The sequence below is a fragment of the Cydia strobilella genome, chromosome 11 (genome assembly GCF_947568885.1).
Source record: "Cydia strobilella chromosome 11, ilCydStro3.1, whole genome shotgun sequence".
Classification (NCBI taxonomy): Eukaryota; Metazoa; Arthropoda; class Insecta; order Lepidoptera; family Tortricidae; genus Cydia; species Cydia strobilella.
In genome coordinates this window covers 13,620,987-13,640,218 of record NC_086051.1, presented here as the reverse complement: position 1 = coordinate 13,640,218, position 19,232 = coordinate 13,620,987, and the positions used below count along the sequence as shown (strand labels likewise).

General features: G+C 43.2%; 2 protein-coding genes and 1 long non-coding RNA gene across 3 annotated transcripts in view; 2 read left to right on the top strand and 1 right to left on the bottom strand.

Moving 5' to 3' along the window:
• The window catches only part of LOC134745656 (85/88 kDa calcium-independent phospholipase A2-like), a 30,236-nt gene extending 26,038 nt beyond the window's left edge, over positions 1 to 4,198 (top strand). Inside the window, exon 16 of the mRNA XM_063679779.1 lies at positions 684 to 4,198. Within this exon, the coding sequence (XP_063535849.1) occupies positions 684 to 709 (26 nt within the window). The 3' untranslated portion in view covers positions 710 to 4,198. The remainder of the gene's footprint in view (positions 1 to 683) is intronic.
• Positions 1 to 19,232, bottom strand: part of LOC134745668 (uncharacterized) — a 447,357-nt gene that overhangs the window by 232,910 nt on the left and 195,215 nt on the right. The window lies entirely within an intron of this gene.
• Positions 6,328 to 18,565, top strand: LOC134745657 (85/88 kDa calcium-independent phospholipase A2-like). The gene is made up of 14 exons (XM_063679780.1): positions 6,328 to 6,552; positions 7,214 to 7,304; positions 8,190 to 8,357; positions 9,080 to 9,211; positions 9,896 to 10,073; positions 10,925 to 11,149; positions 11,302 to 11,521; positions 12,352 to 12,525; positions 12,820 to 13,088; positions 13,979 to 14,122; positions 14,415 to 14,538; positions 17,208 to 17,353; positions 17,490 to 17,605; positions 18,340 to 18,565. Exons 1-14 carry the CDS (start codon positions 6,329 to 6,331, stop codon positions 18,559 to 18,561), a joined length of 2,433 nt encoding a protein of 810 aa, XP_063535850.1. The 5' UTR covers position 6,328; the 3' UTR covers positions 18,562 to 18,565.

Genomic DNA, 19,232 nt, shown 5'->3' with positions numbered 1-19,232 from the left:
CTCTTATGTTCCTTGTCCATGATATTCTCCTTCTGCCACGTCCTCGTTTCCCTTTAATCTTCCCTTCAATTATTAGTTTTAACAAGTCGTATTTTGCGTTTCTATATATATGTCCGAAATAAATAAATAAATTAATATATTGAGAAACACAAAATAGAAAAAAATAGAAAATAAAAAGAAATAAACAATGTCAGCAAAAATAATTACAACACAATAAAAAAAATTGTCATTAAAATTAAAAGTCGTCGTCATTAAAAAAAAATACGATGATGACAGTGATAATGACAATGTCGACAATTTTAATGACGACGACATTACCAATGAAAATTATGCAGACAAGAATAACGAGGGATACTATATGGAGATTAGACACTATCAATATGAATTACGTTACTACCGCTTCTTCCCACCCATGACGTGGCCGGAGCATTGAGCCGCTCAGATAAGGGTGGTATTTTCCACCTGTGCAACATCTTTGTCCAATGTCATTGCGTCTCACTCTCACATTAAGCAAAATGTGAGACAGAATACACATTGGACAAAGATATTGGACAGGTGGAAAATAACACCCTTATCTGAGCGTCTCCATGGCCCCGTATATAATACCATACTAAGTAGCTAGTGCGCATATTCAATTATTTCAAATAAGAGTTGATTTTTACATTCGTATTTTTTTGTTTCAGAGTCAAAAGGGGAAAAAAATTGTTAGTCCGTAAGTACAATAATTACTTAACAGGTGGATTTAACCAACTGGCGGAATTAGACTAACTTAAATATTATAGATTAATTGTGTATATAAAAAAGTTATACATACAGTGAATAGTACATTACGATACATGTGGGAAAAGTAGGAAATTCGCAACAAGTAGCGATAAATTTAAACACGAACGAAGAGATTAGCACAATACGCGCCTGTCGAAAATTTAAAGGGTCATATTTACTGTAAAACGTTATACAATACACGCGCGAAAAGGTTATTCGCAACTCGTGTCGATGTAAAACACTCCCTTCGGTTGTGTTTCAATTTATCGCCACTCGCTGCGAATTTCCTACTTTTCGTACTTGTATCGTAATGTACTATTTCACCACACCAGCTAGTAAAGGCTCTCTTGATTGTTCAAAAACTGGTTACAAAGTTGCATTTTATCCAGATATACGGCAAAGTAATGAAATGAAAATTTTGAGTTGTTTTCTTTGGCTGGTAGAATTGACTTTTAAATGATGACATTGATTGATAAATATTTAATAACAATAATTTTGTATTGATTTGGTTTGATTTTGTTTGATATTTCAAAGTTAGTATTTTCCTTGCGCTGGTGTGGTGAAAAATGTTGTGTTTCACTCGGGGGCAAAACGGTGTTTAACCCCACGAGGGTTAAAACCCCTTAAAACCCTCGCAACGCTCAAGATTTCACGTTTTAATTTTGGAATCTTTCGCTTGCTCGGGTATCCATTTTAGCACGAGAGGTTAAACAACAACTTTACCCCCTTGTGAAACTACTATTGTTGCTATATCAATGATATAATTATGATACATATTTTAGCTATGTTGTATGTTTATAGTCTCAACTCGCTACACACGTTATAAGTAGCTTTCGCATAACATTTCGTTTAGTGTATTCGTTCGGGTATTTAATAGTAGCAGCGGGCGCAGCATGGTTCCATTTTTATCGCCTGTCGCTATGCCCGTCATTTTCGCACTTACATACTTGTTAGAACGTGACAGAAAATGCGACCGTGCTGCCGCTAATGTCTGTTCTGTTTGTGTTGTGTTAAAATTAAAACTTTTGATTTGCAATATTTGTAGGTATATGAAATGAACTGCGTAAATATTGAATAAATACAGAAAGTTGAAATCCTTTGTATTAGCTTTCTTTATTCAACTCTATGCCCTCCGTACATTTTCGTTTTAGTTTCATAGCATAGATCGTACCTACGTAAATGTACAAATCTGTTAGTTTAATTTATTATTTTATTATTTGTTGTCTAATAGATAATACACAGTTGTGATTTAATTTTATATACATTAAACGGGTGATTATTAAACTAGTAGGCATAGGAATAACTAGCATTTTTCACGAATTATAGCAGAATAATATGTATATACCGTATAAAGTAACTATATTCTCCCTTCTTACTGACCAATGAAATTATATGACACATTTCTTACACTCTTATTCTAAATTATAACAATATTACGAATTTATATTCGAATACAATATATTAAATATCGAAGATGAAGGAGGTTATAACGATCTTATGAAATATGATTCATTTACTTGACACAATGTAATCACTAATGATATTCATCTTTATATATATAATTATAAGGCTTCAATTCAATTGTATTCGATTGTAGCTCTTGTATACTTAGTTTGTACGCATCGCCAGCACAAATATCATTTAATTATTGTTGTTAGTAATGGGTGATAAAATTTCATTATTTTTACTTTTTTCCGACGTTTCTGCTAGGTTGCACTTCTCTACCCCGAACATTAATATAAACTAATGTCGGGTAGTTTAGTGTTGTTTACCAATATCTCCATTGACATTTTGCTGGAACGTCAGTCTTCCGTAACCACAGCTGGTGCAACCTGGCTGAAACGTCGCGAAAAAGGTAAAATATTGAAATTTTATCGCGTAAGGCCAGGATTACACTTGTAAGTTTTACTTACGTAAGTAGGGACAAAGCTATTTGCTAGAATGAGATAACCATATTCATATCTCATTCTGTAGTATAGCTGTGTCCCTACTTACGTAAGTAAAACTTACAATTGTAATCCTGGCCTTAGACCCGTTAGTAACATTAATTATGTGTACAAAACGAGGGAGTTTAAAGTGTTATATTGCAAATATCATTTGTCTATGTGAATTCTGTGTAAACAGCTTTATTGTATTAAATTAATAACGATGAATTTAGAAATATATGTGAACATTTAATAAAAAGTACTTATAGATCAATAACTACTTTGTTAGCAAATCACTATTGTGTTTAACCGCTATATAGGTCGTGATGAAACCTGCCCGTGCTACAATGCAATACAATACCTATAGTCTGTCAAGCCATTTTCGTCAGTAGAAAATAGGGAATTTAAAAAATGTAGGCGCGAAGGGTTATCGTCCCATAGAAAATTTGAATTTCGCGCCGTTTTCAACTGACAAAGTTGTTTGACCGGCTATACATGTACTTAACACATTTAGTGCCAGCGCGTGCTACGCGCTACGAGCGTAGCCGATAACATGCAAATTCTCGTATATAAAAAACAGCGACTACGAATAGAGACCCGACTATCGGGTCACTGGCACTGCATGTGTAAATTTATGGCACAAATGTACCGCGATTGTTATTAAGTGTACCTTGCAGATATACACATATACGTTTGGTGAATATGTGTAATATCAATATCGTACAATATTTCATTGCAAGTATATCAAAATATATAAGTCGTTGAAATATTTTACATTCGTACGTTTTCCTAGATGCGAATTTTGTTAATTTAATAATACATTTAGTGAAATTATCATGACTTATGTTATGTCTCTTGATATGTTATCCATGACCTACTAAGTTAGTAACTATTAATCAATAACATTTAACAAAACAAGTGACTTTTGATTCGAAAAATTTATATTTCTTTCTATCGAGCGTTACGCCTTGGAACCTATTTATTATTATTTTAACGGCGAGAATCCAGCGGAGATTAAACGAGTTAGCGGAATGGTGTGTGAATACAATATGTTGACACTACTCCGTTGTAATAAATAAGGCCCAGGGGCCTGTTTATCAAAAGCTTGTAGCTTGTAATACAAATGGAAGTCCCATTTTGACAGCTTTTGATAGAAAGGGACTTCCACTTGTATTACAAGCTACAAGCTTTTGATAAACGGGCCCCAGGTGCTCAAAAAAGTATGAACACGTATTCTAGCGCCTTGATAATAAGAGGCGTGTTCGGATATTTGTCAGCACCTTGGCCGCTCTGATATATCTGATGGCGACTGTTGGTAATTTATGGATGAAATGTAAACAAGCTCGAGTAAAAGCACCTAACATGCTTGTTTAGTTTAAATTTATTAACCAAATTATTTCGAAATTTTATTTGTAGTCATAAGATTTAAAATAATTCAAGGAGCAAATGTGATAAACCTAGTTAATTTTATACTGTTGCTCGGCTGGTAACAATAAAAAGTGAAGTATCAATCATGTTTATTATTTTTGAAAACGCCCCAAAACTAGTTTTAGTGTGCGTGTAGCAATACTGGTAATCGATACAAAACTCACATACAAGGTGTAACAAAAATAGTGGGGATCCGGTATATTCGGTATCGTGTTCTGATCGGGAAAAAATTGAAGAAAGTTTATTTGACGCGAAATACATTTTGTTTTCTATGGGACAGGTCGTCCGTGGGGCAAATTTTTTTCGCGTGAAAAACTTCTGGTTTTTCCTAATGAGCGGTGTCAGCATGGTTGCATATTTATCACCTGTCACTATGCCTGTCACTTTCGCACTTACATACTTGTTAGAACGTGACAGGCGATAAAATGCCCTTAAACGGATCCCCACTATTTGTGGACACCTATACCCTGTGCCAATGTGCACGTCTTATCTAAAATAAAATATGGTTGTATTTTTAGGGTTCCGTACCCAAAGGGTAAAAACGGGACCCTATTACTAAGACTCCGCTGTCCGTCCGTCTGTCCGTCTCTCACCAGGCTGTATCTAATGAACCGTTATAGTACCGTATTTCTGTTGCCGCTATAACAACAAATACCAAAAACAGGATAAAATAGATATTTAATATTTCCCGTACAACAAACGTGATTTTTTTGCAATTTTTTGCGTAATGGTACGGAACCCTTTGTGCGCGAGGCGTATGTTTAAAAAAAACCGGCCAAGTTTTTTAAAACATTTCATCTGTACAAGAGCAATACTTAAGTGACAGTTATTGACTTGCGTCGTTGAAGAGAAGAAACACGTCCCGTCTGTAATTTCCCCACATATCGACTATGGCGACCTCTAGTGACCTAGGTTCGGTCTTATTTTACGCAAACTTCAAGGTCAAGGTCAAAGGGCCAAAACGCAATTACGTACCTACACGACGCATCGACGTCGTATCGTGTTCCGTTGCGACGTCGTGTCGTGGAAATCTAAGAGCCAAGACACAATTACACGATGCGACACATCCTGTCATGGCACGATACGACGTGATGTCGTGTCACGTTGCGACATCGCGTCGTGGATATCTACGATGTGCATTGACTTTGTAATGCACTTTTTATAAACGTTAAACGCCCATATTTACTACAATTATTTGACCAATATTATTGTGCCACGACGTCGCAACCTTGTGTTTTGGCCCTAAGTTTTTTTAGCTCATATACCTTTTTTCTTGAAATAAGTACAATACCCGACCCGTTGACCACGAACGCTGTAAAGAGTTCGAAACGTCGGGATGTATTATAAATTCAATATACGCGATATAATCCGTTTTCATAGTTTTATTTCATGAGTAGCTATCGCGGTAACCGAAGACAATATTAAGTACAATAATTGGCAAAATAAAGATCATTATTGGATTTATTGGTCAAATTATTGTCCGGGTCGCATTAATTAAGTAAATATGAGCGTTTATACTAAGTGCATTACAAAGTCAATGTACACCGTAGATTTCCAAGACGTGACCTCGCAACGTGACACGACGTCGCATCGGTCATAGGTATATCTTATAAAACAAATTCCCCCACCGCGTCTGTCTGTTTGTATTTTCGCGATAAACTCAAAAACTACTGAACGGATTTTTATGCGGCTTTCACCTATCAATAGAGTGATTCTTGAGGAAGGTTTAGGTGTATAATTTGTTAAAGGTAACCAACCCGTGCGAAGCCGGGGCGGGTCGCTAGTACTTGTGTGGGTAGAGGAATAAAGATACAGTCTTATAACCTGCTTTTGTGTGTTATTTATTCCTCCGTCACAATACATATTTTACATGGCGCAGCCGGTAGGATCCGAACCTACGCTCCCACGGAATCTGATTTTGACACACGACACGACGTCGCAACGTTACACGACGTCGCATCGTGTAATTGTGTTTTGGCTCAAAAAGAATATAACATACCTATAACACTGCGACGCAGTACTAAGTAGAGAGCAAGTCAATACGTTCTAAGTGAAATAGCCGTGATTATTTCTCGTTTAATGTGTTTATGTGAAGGAATATAAATCGCATAAACTGGGAAAATGTTCAATTCACGTGAGTGCCTAAATCGAACCTCTAATGTAAAAAATTATATTTTACGCATTTTCGAAAAAAAAATCGGGGGTTAATTTAAATGTTATTTACAGTTTTTAGAGGCCTATTGGGCACTGAAGAGTCCCCGACAAAAGTAATAGAAGTGCGTTCAGATAATTATGTTTCAAGGCCGATACATTACAGAGATGATTCTATGTTATTATATGGCCCTAAAATCCAGGATGGAAGGAATAATTCGAAGGACAAATATTTTGATATTATTATATACAAGCCGTCCACAGAGAGCACACCTCGAATGTACAGGTAATGTTGATTGCTTTAATTATGTATTATACCGTCAAACGCGGTCCGGGTTAGTGATGTCGTGCCGTTCCCGGGAAAATTCCCTAGGCGGGAAAATTCCCCATGAAGGAAAAATAGGGGAAATTTTGAAATTGTGCAAGATATACAATTTATTTTCAAAAACTTATTCATAAATAATTTGAAATAACATAGCTTACGGTGACCCTGTTATTAAGTATGCTCCACACACAATCTAATTATTATTTTTGTTTTACAAAGGGGCAAAGTTGTTGTTTAACCTCATGCTAATATTGATACCCGAGCAAGCGAAAGATTCCAAAATTGAACCACGAGCGTAGCGATTAGTTCGAAAAATGGAATTTTGAGCGTTGCGAGGGTTTCAAACAAATTTTGCCACCGAGTGAAGCACAAAATTTTTCACCACACTAACACAACGAAAACACTAACTGTAAAATATCAAAGTAAATCAATTCAAAATTAATGTTTGTAATATTTATCATTCAAAATCAACATTTAAAAGTAATTTCTATCAGCCAACACAAGGAAACAGCTCAAAATTTGCATTTGATTACATGTGGATAAAATGCTACTTTCTTATCAGTTTTTGAACAATCACACACCTGTTGGTGTGGTGAAAATAACTATTTTATATCTTTTCTAGCTTGTTTCGGTCAGAACAACAAAAAAGTGCAGAGCAGAAGTTTATGGTGTACAAAGACAGAATACCACTTTTCATTAAGATAACTAAAGATGTAAGTATGAAAGCAGTTGTTAAAGTTATAGTTTTATTTTAATGGACTATAACTTCACCTCAAATTCAAAGATTTAAAGGAAATTCAATGTTTATGTGTAGGTATTAGTCCCCAACCCGCATCGTGCTATAGCGTGGGGACTACCTAATCTACCTATAGCGCATCAAGCCTTCTCTTCTCGGACAACGATAACTTATATTTTGCTTTCTCTAACTTGTTATTGCGCTAAGCTTGCCCAAATGTGTATTCGCTGCATTTTCCATAAATAATATTTTCTCCAAACTGAAGACAGTTTGTTGGCGAATAGTGCGCTCTTAAATTTTATATGTACTTTATTTTTTTTATACACGGAAAAAAGAAAGAGCGCGCGGTGTGACTTTATATGTTAGGTATAAATAACTACAGACAGAGTGCAGAACAAACTAGGTATATACTTAGTGTAAGGCCTGAGTAGACGCTCGAAGCAGAGCGTTTGGCGGGGCGTGCAACGTGGCGTCGAGCGTCCAAGGGGTTTAAGCAGCGTGCATGGAGGCCGCTCGCATACATTTGCATTTGTTTGCAGAAGCCAACACGTAGACACTTCAATGAAATGTAAGGGGTACACTGAGCGGATGCTGCCCTTGCTCTTGTCATGGGACGCACGCAGAGGCAGCACCCGCCAGGGTGTAAGGACTATAGAGAGTTGATGGAATCTAAAATGAAGTAGGTTATTGGGTGAAAGCGATGGACTAAAGTACTGTATGGGATAAAAAACTGGACGCCTGCCTAATAAAACGGTATGCAATTTTATTTCCGGCAGACGGTGACTCGCCCTCACAAGATGCAATGGGCTCCCACAAAAAGCGACATCTAGAATTATAATTTCCTATAATAACTTTTTTTCAGTGCACAGTAGCAAGTCTCCAAAAACTATGCGACACGCTGGCCAAACACCATACATGGTCCATAGCTCACTTGGCAGCTCACTTTGGGCTTTGCGAGATGTTTAATGTCTCTGAGGTGCGGGCGCATATGAATACGGTGGACCCGGCCACTGGAGCTACGCCGTTGATGGTAAAGATTCATCATGAAGTTGACATTATACACGCTCTTTTTCTTTTGCCTTTTGTTCTATTGTTCCTAAAATATTAAAAACCGGCCAAGTGCGAGTCGGACTCAAGTTCTAAGGGTTCCGTCCATTACACAATTTTTAACAATGTATTATTTTATGTAAATGTGAGTGAAATGTCTAAAAAACCCGTAGGGGTCGGATCAATAACTAAGTAATTAAGTCACTCACGCTTGACTGCACATTTCTAATAGGTTTTCCTGTTATCTAAAGGTAAAGAACTATTTTGTGTATTTTTTTCCAATTTTAGACCCAGTGGTTTCGGAGATAAAAGGGTCAAGGGTGGGGTAGGGGGGTCATGTTTTGCCTATTTTCTTGAATAACTTCTAAACTGTTTATCGTAAATTTATAAAAAGTATATATTTGAAATTCTCACAAGAAGCTCTTTCATTTGATATGTAACACAATGTAGTTTAAAAAACTTTATTTTTTAATTTACTCATTTACCCCCCAAAAGTGGCCCCCATGTTACTTGTCCGTCTTTGGGTCACAAACTTACATATGTGTACCAAATTTTATCTTAATTGGTCCAGTCGTTTTGGAGAAAATATGCTGTGACAGAGGGACAGGCAGACAGACGCACGAGTGATCCTATAAGGGTTCTGTTTTTCATTTTGAGGTACGGAACCCTAACAATATTTTAACATTTGAACATTAATGTTGACAGGTGGCAGTGAATTCGTGCAACGTCCGCATGGTCCAAAGCCTGGTCGCCCTACAATGTTCCTTGGACACTGTCGATCTTGATGGCAACACCGTGTTCCATTATGCAGCGGCCAGCAACAAGGAGATTATCAATGTACTTAAGTATGGCCTGTTAAGCCATTTCCGTCAGTAAAAAAAGCGGCAAATTTTTAAAATGTAGGCGCGAAGGGTTATTGTCCCATAGAAAATTTTGAATTTTGCGCCTTTTTCTACTGACAAAGTTGATTGACCGACTATAGTAGATATAAACAACAAAAGACAGAAAAATATACAAACAAATATGATTCACTCTTGTGTACTTCGACTTTATTTATCATTTAAGGTGTTTGCTGCTTTCTTAGAAAAAATATTGTGTGCAATGCAACGGTAGGTACCTACATAACTAAGTCTTAAAATTATCTAGTAATTAGAAAACGACTTCGTCTCGTTTTGTAACTTCAGCCCTTGAATTTTAAAAACCCTCTATTATGTACCAGTTGTACAAAATACTATTGCAGCCTAGCATGTCCGTAAAACGTGTGATTGTCCCGAATAAATATCTTTTATCTTTATCTATAATAGTCGCTATCATGTCGTCAGACTATAAACAGGTTAAATAGGTATGCTCAAAAACACCAGTCGCTCTTCGTCATGCAAATACCATCGCTAATCGCCATACTAGCTGTAAAGAAAAGTGACTACTCATGTTAGGACACCATCTGTACACACGATATATTATATTTAATACGTTGACTGTACTATCTAAAATATACTATGTTCTTTTTATTTCAATATCCAGGCGCTCGCAAGCAAAACAGGGACGTCCCTCAACGTGTACAACAAGCAAGGATACACGCCATTGCACATGGGCTGCCTCGCCAACGCGCCCGACTGCGTGCGAGCGTTACTATTGGCTGGGGCCGATGTGAATCTGCCGGCTAAGCGGCAGTCCACTGTTAATACAAGTGCTATACCTGGTTAGTGGTTCATTGCTGTATACCATCGTCCACTTAAAACCTAAGTGAGCACACTAAAACTAGAACTAAGTGAATATAAACTCCCTTAAATTCCCTGCTTTCGACATAGACCCCAGAATGGTGGCGGCGTTATCTTTTTTCACCGTCAGACAACCTCTAAATAAAGAAGGAGCCCGCTCTGAGGTCACCCGAGAAACTTATCAGACGTTCCGACCTTTTTAATATTTTTTTTGGTGTCGACGGACGACCAAGGTCCCTTAATGTCTATAGCAAGCGCCGCAAACTCAAGCTATTTCATTAAAAAAGAGTAGGTAAAGCCGAACAGAGTTCTGCTGACAGTGTAGGCCCCGCTGTAGCAGAGTGTCCATGGGATTCCCGCAGCGACTGCAAGCGTGCGGCTCGCAGATTTAAAGGAAAAGGCAAGGCTCACTGCAATACGCATTGCGAGGGATCCAATGGCCCGATTCAGGCTCGGATACAGCCTAGTACGTTTAAAGCGGTTTTGCGAGCTCTGAATCAAATGCTCGTGTTGTGTCTTGACGCTTGAGGAATCCTAGGCTCCTTGATCGTTTTTTTTTTGTCCGTGGGTAATTGTTCGCCGGAGTGGTTCCCGATTCAGCGACCGCCAGGCACGCCATCGTGACATCAGCGGATGAAGATAAACGCAAAATAGCACCAATGAGGCTGAGACAGACGACAGAAAGGCAGGAAGCGTTAACCCACCCGTCGTGCGGATACCGAGACGGCCGTATTTCATCGAAAGACTTGCCTGCGAGTCTGCGACCAACTACAAGGTGTGAGTGTAATGTATAAAAATGTGTAGGTAACTAACAATATCCTGTCGTTTTAAGGTATCGTCAGCGAAGTACTCCATGGAGCCAACCAACCCAAACTCTACCAACAAGATATGAAACACGGCGGCACGCCTCTCCACTGGTCTGTCTCTCGCGAAGTCATCGAAGCCTTGGTGGACAAGAAGTGTGACATCAACGCGTTGAACTTTGACGGCCGGACTGCGTTGCATGTCATGGTGTTCAGGGGGCGCCTGGAGTGTGCTATGGCACTGTTATCTAGAGGTCTGTATGCTTGTTATATAATACCTATTGACTGTTGGTAAATATTTTTTATTTCACAGACACTAGACAGGCTACGAAAAACATAGTGTGTCCCAGTGAGTTGATGTCGGATTTTGATGTAGGTATCTTGTAGGTGATCTAATTTGTTTCAGGCGCGGAACACTCCATAACAGATAACGAAGGAAACACCCCTCTACACTTAGCCGTGAAACAGACGAACATATCTTTGGTCGAAGCACTGATAGTGTTCGGCGCTGATTTAGAGGCGCTCAACAATTCCGGCTACACCGCCCGACATATGGTGCTCTATGAAATGTCTGGTAGTAACTACGATAAGATATTGTATGTGCTACATGCTGTAGGAGCTCAGAGGTCAGTTAACTTATGTTTAATATGAAATAAAACGGTATAAACTCAATAATTCTGGCTACACCGTCGTCAGATATGTGGTGTCCTGTGAAAATATTTCAAAATTAGAATCCCGGTTTTTTGCTTGGCTCTAAATCCCAGGAATTCCCGGTGCTTTCGGTACCGGTATTTCCCGGGAGCAAACCCTAGAAATAATAAGATATATTCGACCCCCCCCCCCCTAAGTCGTCTTACGTAATAAATGATTGGCGCCTAACCGACTCTTCCCTCCACATGTACTTAATGTGAAGTTTCAGCTCAATCGAATAATGGGAAGTGGTTCTAATTTAGCTTCCAAGATTTGACCCGAAAATGCTTTATAGCTTGCAATAACAAGTATACTGTATTATACTTTTTAATACAGTTGCTCAAAAAGTGGTACTTTTTGTGGCTGCGTAGCGTGCGAGAAGCTCAATTTCTCGAACTAGTGCTTTTTACTTTTTAGTTCCAAACTATACTTTCGAAACGCAGTTAAAATTGAATTTAGCGCGGAGCAGGTACCAGGGCCTCATGAGTTATGAGGAGGTGTCGTTGACCAACCCGCGCCGGGCCCGCGGCGGCCGCGGCCGGGGCGCGCACGAGTATGAAGGTATCGCGGGCTGCGGCAGCTCGCGTATCTTAGCTGTATAGGTACTTTTGGTTTTGGTTTGGTTTGGTGGTATGATTCTACTAATGATATATTAATTTATTATTTTTTCGCAATTGTATTAAAAAACGTCGTTTACAACACGTGTGAAATTCTTTTCACACTAGTTGTAAAATGTACTATATTATACCACTTTCTTGGCCCCCAGGTGTCCGGCCGAAGTGGCCGGCTGCGGCCCCGGCTGCGCGGCTCGCGGCGACTACAACGGTATCCCCCCGCCCAGCGTGCCGCAGCCCGCCTGTCGTGACGTCATCAGCCACATGCTCAGCCTCGCGACCAGGGAGCGCGCCGCCAAGTCACCCACCAGCCGCAAGCAGGGAAGGTTAGTACTGATCCTGTTTATTGGAATTCCCGGTCCCATACCCTCCCACCAGTGGGCAAGAGCTCTTAGGCGGAAATTAAATCTTCTCGGATCAGAGGTGTAGGGCTAGAGCCGGCGTAGCTTTATTTGACGTTCATTATGCGTAATATGCCTAACTTGAAAAATATACTATCTTTATTAAACGCTCATTAAGACAGTTGAAATTGCTTCCCTCTTACTTTCATAGCTGTGTTATTATAGATTTAAGTATTGTAAGCGTTCTGAATAAATTTATTTTCTCTCTTTTATTTGCAGCCTGCTCTGCCTCGACGGCGGCGGTATCCGCGGTCTAGTCTTAGTCCAAATCCTAATCAACTTAGAGGCTGCCATCGGCCGCCCCATCATCAACTGTTTCGACTGGGTAGCTGGCACCAGCACTGGGGGGATCCTAGCTTTAGCCCTCGCCAGTGGAAAGAATTTGAGGGAATGCCAAAGGCTGTATTTCCGTATGAAGGAATATGCGTTCGTTGGTACGCGTCCGTATCTTTCAGAAGGGTTGGAGACTATATTGAAGGATAATTTAGGTAATGGTTGTTTTTGACGAAGCTTGTTGCAGAAATTATGATTTGTAGGTATTAGTGTTAATGTAGAATAAGGTCATGACGATCCTTGTGCGGATTACGTTTGTGTTTTGACGAAGTATGTGGCGGATTACCTTTGTGTTGTGTATGTTTGAATGAAATAAAAAAAAAATTGCTTTATTATTTATTACTTACTAAATATCTATATGCCATTAATTTGACTGTGAAGTTCACTACTAGATAGGTATTAGGTATCACTCGCTGCTTTGACTATGAGGCGGGTACAAAAATTGGAGGCATCTCCTAGCTTTAGCCCTGGCCAAGTGGGAAGACTGTGAGACTGTCAAAGATTGTATTTCCTATAAAAAAAACTGTTCCCTCGGACAACGGGACAGATTAACAACGCAAAAAAAGTTTATCCTCCCAGAACCATGATCTTTTAAACTCACTGTTATGTATTTTATAGGTACGGAAACCGTGATGGCGGACTAGTATAAACATCGGAATTAAGGAATTTGTAATGTTCACCCCCCATCTATTAATCCCGCAGGCGCCCCGTAAGTAGGAGCGCGCGAAGCGAGCTCTGAATGTCGGGCTTCGCCCGATCTATTAGTGTGTATGTGTAGGAGCGCCCTGTAAGCAGGAGCCCGCGAAGCGTTTCCTACCGTAAGTAAGTCCATCGGACAGTGGTACATATGGTAAGAAATTAAGTTTATATCCTCAATATTGTGATAATGCAATCCAAGCCAGATATAGTTTTTAAACCAAGGTGTAGGGTTAGTAAAGTCATGGGCTTGGCTTTTGCTGAGATCTGATTACTTTTTTACAGTAAGAGCTATTAGTGAGTCTTGGCCGCCAATTTTACATGAAATGTTTTTGGTGGGATTTTATAGGTACGGAAACTGTGATGGCGGACCTGACTCACCCTAAGCTGATGATCCTTGCGTTGTTGGCGGACAGGAAGCCATTGGACCTGCATATATTCAGGAACTACCAGTCAGCAGAGGACATCCTGGACGCGCATAATAAGTTTAACCGTAAGTAAATATTAGTACATTATTGTATTAGGGATAAGTTCGCCTTTGTACAAATGATGCGTTTTTCTCTTGTTTTATGTTTATTTTTGTACAATAAGGAGTTTTACTACTACTACTACTACTATTGTCTACGGGGGGAACGTTGATGGTTGAGTATTAATTTTAAACTGGTGAACAGAGGTTCGTTCGTGGTTTATTTAATACAAAGCCAGCAAATGTTATTCCAGTCATATTCAGTAATATTTGTTTTTTTAGATGATTTTGATATTTTAACAAGTTTCCTGGTTTTCAGCGCGTGTGAGCGAAGGAGGCGAAGGGATAGGCCTGGCGCCGCCCCCGCCGCCCAGTCAGCAGCTGGTGTGGCAGGCGGCCCGCGCCACCGGCGCTGCACCATCGTACTTCACCGCCTCGGGCAGGTAACGTGTCTCGCTCTGTCGACAGGAGAGGGAGTGTGAGAGGCGACGCGATAGGGCTGGCGTCCACCGCCGCCCGGCCAGCAGCTGGTGTGACAGGCAGCCCGCGCCACCGCCGCTGCACCATCGTACTTCACCGCCTCGGGCAGGTAACGTGTCTCGCTCTGTCGACAGGAGAGGGAGTGTGAGAGGCGACGCGATAGGGCTGGCGTCCCCCGCCGCCCGGCCAGCAGCTGGTGTGGCAGGCGGCCCGCGCCACCGGCGCTGCACCATCGTACTTCACCGCCTCGGGCAGGTAACGTGTCTCGCTCTGTCGACAGGAGAGGGAGTGTGAGAGGCGACGCGATAGGGCTGGAGTCCACCGCCGCCCGGCCAGCAGCTGGTGTGACAGGCAGCCCGCGCCACCGCCGCTGCACCATCGTACTTCACCGCCTCGGGCAGGTAACGTGTCTCGCTCTGTCGACAGGAGAGGGAGTGTGAGAGGCGACGCGATAGGGCTGGCGTCCCCCGCCGCCCGGCCAGCAGCTGGTGTGGCAGGCGGCCCGCGCCACCGGCGCTGCACCATCGTACTTCACCGCCTCGGGCAGGTAACGTGTCTCGCTCTGTCGACAGGAGAGGGAGTGTGAGAGGCGACGCGATAGGGCTGGAGTCCACCGCCGCCCGGCCAGCAGCTGGTGTGACAGGCAGCCCGCGCCACCGCCGCTGCACCATCGTACTTCACCGCCTCGGGCAGGTAACGTGTCTCGCTCTGTCGACAGGAGAGGGAGTGTGAGAGGCGACGCGATAGGGCTGGCGTCCCCCGCCGCCCGGCCAGCAGCTGGTGTGACAGGCAGCCCGCGCCACCGCCGCTGCACCATCGTACTTCACCGCCTCGGGCAGGTAACGTGTCTCGCTCTGTCGACAGGAGAGGGAGTGTGAGAGGCGACGCGATAGGGCTGGCGTCCCCCGCCGCCCGGCCAGCAGCTGGTGTGGCAGGCGGCCCGCGCCACCGGCGCTGCACCATCGTACTTCACCGCCTCGGGCAGGTAACGTGTCTCGCTCTGTCGACAGGAGAGGGAGTGTGAGAGGCGACGCGATAGGGCTGGAGTCCACCGCCGCCCGGCCAGCAGCTGGTGTGACAGGCAGCCCGCGCCACCGCCGCTGCACCATCGTACTTCACCGCCTCGGGCAGGTAACGTGTCTCGCTCTGTCGACAGGAGAGGGAGTGTGAGAGGCGACGCGATAGGGCTGGCGTCCCCCGCCGCCCGGCCAGCAGCTGGTGTGACAGGCAGCCCGCGCCACCGCCGCTGCACCATCGTACTTCACCGCCTCGGGCAGGTAACGTGTCTCGCTCTGTCGACAGGAGAGGGAGTGTGAGAGGCGACGCGATAGGGCTGGCGTCCACCGCCGCCCGGCCAGCAGCTGGTGTGACAGGCAGCCCGCGCCACCGCCGCTGCACCATCGTACTTCACCGCCTCGGGCAGGTAACTTGTCTCGCTCTGTCGACAGGAGAGGGAGTGTGAGAGGCGACGCGATAGGGCTGGCGTCCCCCGCCGCCCGGCCAGCAGCTGGTGTGGCAGGCGGCCCGCGCCACCGGAGCCGCACCATCGTACTTCACCGCCTCGGGCAGGTAACGTGTCTCGCTCTGTCGACAGGAGAGCGAGTGTGAGAGGCGACGCGATATTGCTGGCGTCCCCCGCCGCCCGGCCAGCAGCTGGTGTGGCAGGCAGCCCGCGCCACCGGAGCCGCACCATCGTACTTCACCGCCTCGGGCAGGTAACGTGTCTCGCTCTGTCGACAGGAGGGAGTGTGAGAGGCGACGCGATGTTGCTGGCGTCCCCCGCCGCCCGGCCAGCAGCTGGTGTGGCAGGCAGCCCGCGCCACCGGAGCCGCACCATCGTACTTCACCGCCTCGGGCAGGTAACGTGTCTCGCTCTGTCGACAGGAGAGGGAGTGTGAGAGGCGACGCGATATTGCTGGCGTCCCCCGCCGCCCGGCCAGCAGCTGGTGTGGCAGGCAGCCCGCGCCACCGGAGCCGCACCATCGTACTTCACCGCCTCGGGCAGGTAACGTGTCTCGCTCTGTCGACAGGAGAGGGAGTGTGAGAGGCGACGCGATATTGCTGGCGTCCCCCGCCGCCCGGCCAGCAGCTGGTGTGGCAGGCAGCCCGCGCCACCGGAGCCGCACCATCGTACTTCACCGCCTCGGGCAGGTAACGTGTCTCGCTCTGTCGACAGGAGAGGGAATGTGAGAGGCGACGCGATATTGCTGGCGTCCCCCGCCGCCCGGCCAGCAGCTGGTGTGGCAGGCAGCCCGCGCCACCGGCGCTGCACCCTACTCATACTTCACCACCTCGGGCAGGTAACTCGTCTACAACTAGAAGCATTTGAGTATAATATGTCCATGCAATTTTGTACTCGTTGTACCTTGAAACTTCGACTTTGTTGTTAGACAAACGAATCCGCGTTCAAAAGGTGAAACGTCTATAAATATAGTAGACCGAAGCGAATTGCGTTGATATTTGAAATATTGCATTGATACCTATTAGTGCACTAAATTTGCCCCTTCTCTTCCTGCCTGCGAGTGCGATGCCATTCATGAGCAAAATTTTAAATATCAACAAAGTTTTTGCCTGATTCGATTCGCCCTATAATCTGATTCGCCTCGGTCTACCTTAACTATTTCGTTCACAGATATCTCGACGGCGGATTAATGGCGAACAATCCGACGCTAGACGCATTATCGGAGCTCACAGAGATGCGGCTAGCTTTTAGAGCTACAGGACAAATAGAGGAAGGACGCAAAACTGACTTGAAAGTTGTTGTTTCGTGTGGCACAGGTAAAACTCAAACTTTTCATAAATTTGGACACCTTATAGCCTACACATAAAACTTAAATCTGACGCCTACAGTCCATGCATGCTCCGTATACATATATAGAAATGATGTAAAATAAGATCTCGTTTAAATCCTCAGGTATAAACCCGTTGTGCAAGCTCAGAGAGATCGACGTTTCCAAGCCCGATACCGTGTGGGGCATGGCCAAGCTGGCCTTTGGACTTTCCAACATTGGGACCCTCCTGGTTGATCAGGTAAAATCTCTTAGGCTAAGTTTATTGCAGATATAAACCTGCTGTGCTAGATCAAAGACTTCGTGTTCAAGCCCGAGACCGTGTGGGGCATGGCCAAGCTGTCCTTTGGACTCAAATATTGGGACCCTCCTGGTTGATCAGGTAAAAACTTTTACTTAGGCTAAGTTTATTGCATGTATAACCCCGCAGAGATCAGAGAGATCGACGTGTCCAAGCCCGAGAGCGTGTGGGGCATGGCCAAGCTGGCCTGGGGACTAAATCTTCTGGTTGATCAGGTGAAATCTTACTTTCTCCTTTCCTTATGGGTGCTTGCATTTGCATTTTAATATTTGCAACCGAACTTGCATTTTAATATTTGAGAATAATATAACCGTCGTAGCAACGACTAAGCGTTTTAATATACTTACTACCGCTTGCTACGTTGCATTTATCAAACTAGGTGAGCGGTCTATGTGTGGATATTTTCTTGATCAATTATTCGCCTTCAAGCATTTGAGTTAAGCCTTGTGAATCTTTTACTTTATTTGACATAAATAAAAGGTTTATTGGAAAATTAACCACCCTAGATTCGAACTTGCGGTCTTCTGAGATTTCTATCCAATCGCTCTAACGAATTAATAGAACCTCGAATGCTATCCTGCTTTTATTCTCCGCACAGAACTCAAACTGCGTTTTCAAACTTCCAGAACAGCAAACTTTCAGCAGCTAGAAGATTAATTGCAAATTGTTTTCAGGCAACACAATCAGACGGTCGCGTAGTCGACCGCGCTCGTGCCTGGTGTTCCTCACTTGGCGTCCCCTACTACCGTTTCTCACCATCAATGTCGAACGATGTAGATATGGACGAGCGTTCGGATGAGCTACTAGTGCGCATGTTGTGGGAGACGCACGCGTATATGCACGAGCACCGCGACCGCGTTGCCGAGCTCGCCGCGCTGCTCGCCGATCCCGTGTGATGAGGTAGGGTGGTATTTGAGGGGTTAGGGGTTGAGAAGTTGGGGGCGGGGTGACGGGTTGGGGCTGTATGGAGAACCGGGCTTGCCGGAGACCCTTAATACCCTACTCTGGGAGCCACCACCTATGACTGTTTAGGTTAGTTCTTTTTGTCATATCCTTAAATAAATAAATATATTAGCGGCTTATTTATAAAAAATAATAATGTGTAAATAATTTATTATGCAAAAAGTACAAAATTGCTGTAACAGGTACGCGGTGCAGGTACAAGGCGTGATAGTTGTTACATCTTCTACACATCAAGTCACTTCTAGTCCATATTACTGTTTTTACTATTTTAAATCTATTTTAATACGCGGAGTGTATTCAATATTTTTATCTCTGTAGCGTACTGTTATAAAGTAGAAGTCAAATATATACATTGACACTACTCCTTTGTAAGGCGAAAAATGTAGGCGTACTTACTTATCATTGACGTCGATTATACAAATGATTTTTCACCACACCAGCTGGTAAAGGCTCTATTGATTGTTCAAAAACTGATAAGAAAGTTGCATTTTATTCACATGTGAGGCAAAGTAATCAAATGCAAATTTTGAGTTGTTTTCTAATGTGTCTAATGTGAATCTATTTGCTTTGATTTTGTTTGATATTTTACAGTTAGTATATTCCT

Excerpts from the sequence above, each read along its gene's own strand:
- LOC134745657 (XM_063679780.1), top strand. The coding sequence starts at position 6,329 with ATGTTATTTACAGTTTTTAGAGGCCTATTGGGCACTGAAGAGTCCCCG. Across the intron at positions 13,089-13,978 it reads TATATTGAAGGATAATTTAG|GTACGGAAACTGTGATGGCG; the intron begins GTAATGGTTGTT and ends GGGATTTTATAG. Across the intron at positions 17,354-17,489 it reads TGTTGTTTCGTGTGGCACAG|GTATAAACCCGTTGTGCAAG; the intron begins GTAAAACTCAAA and ends TTAAATCCTCAG.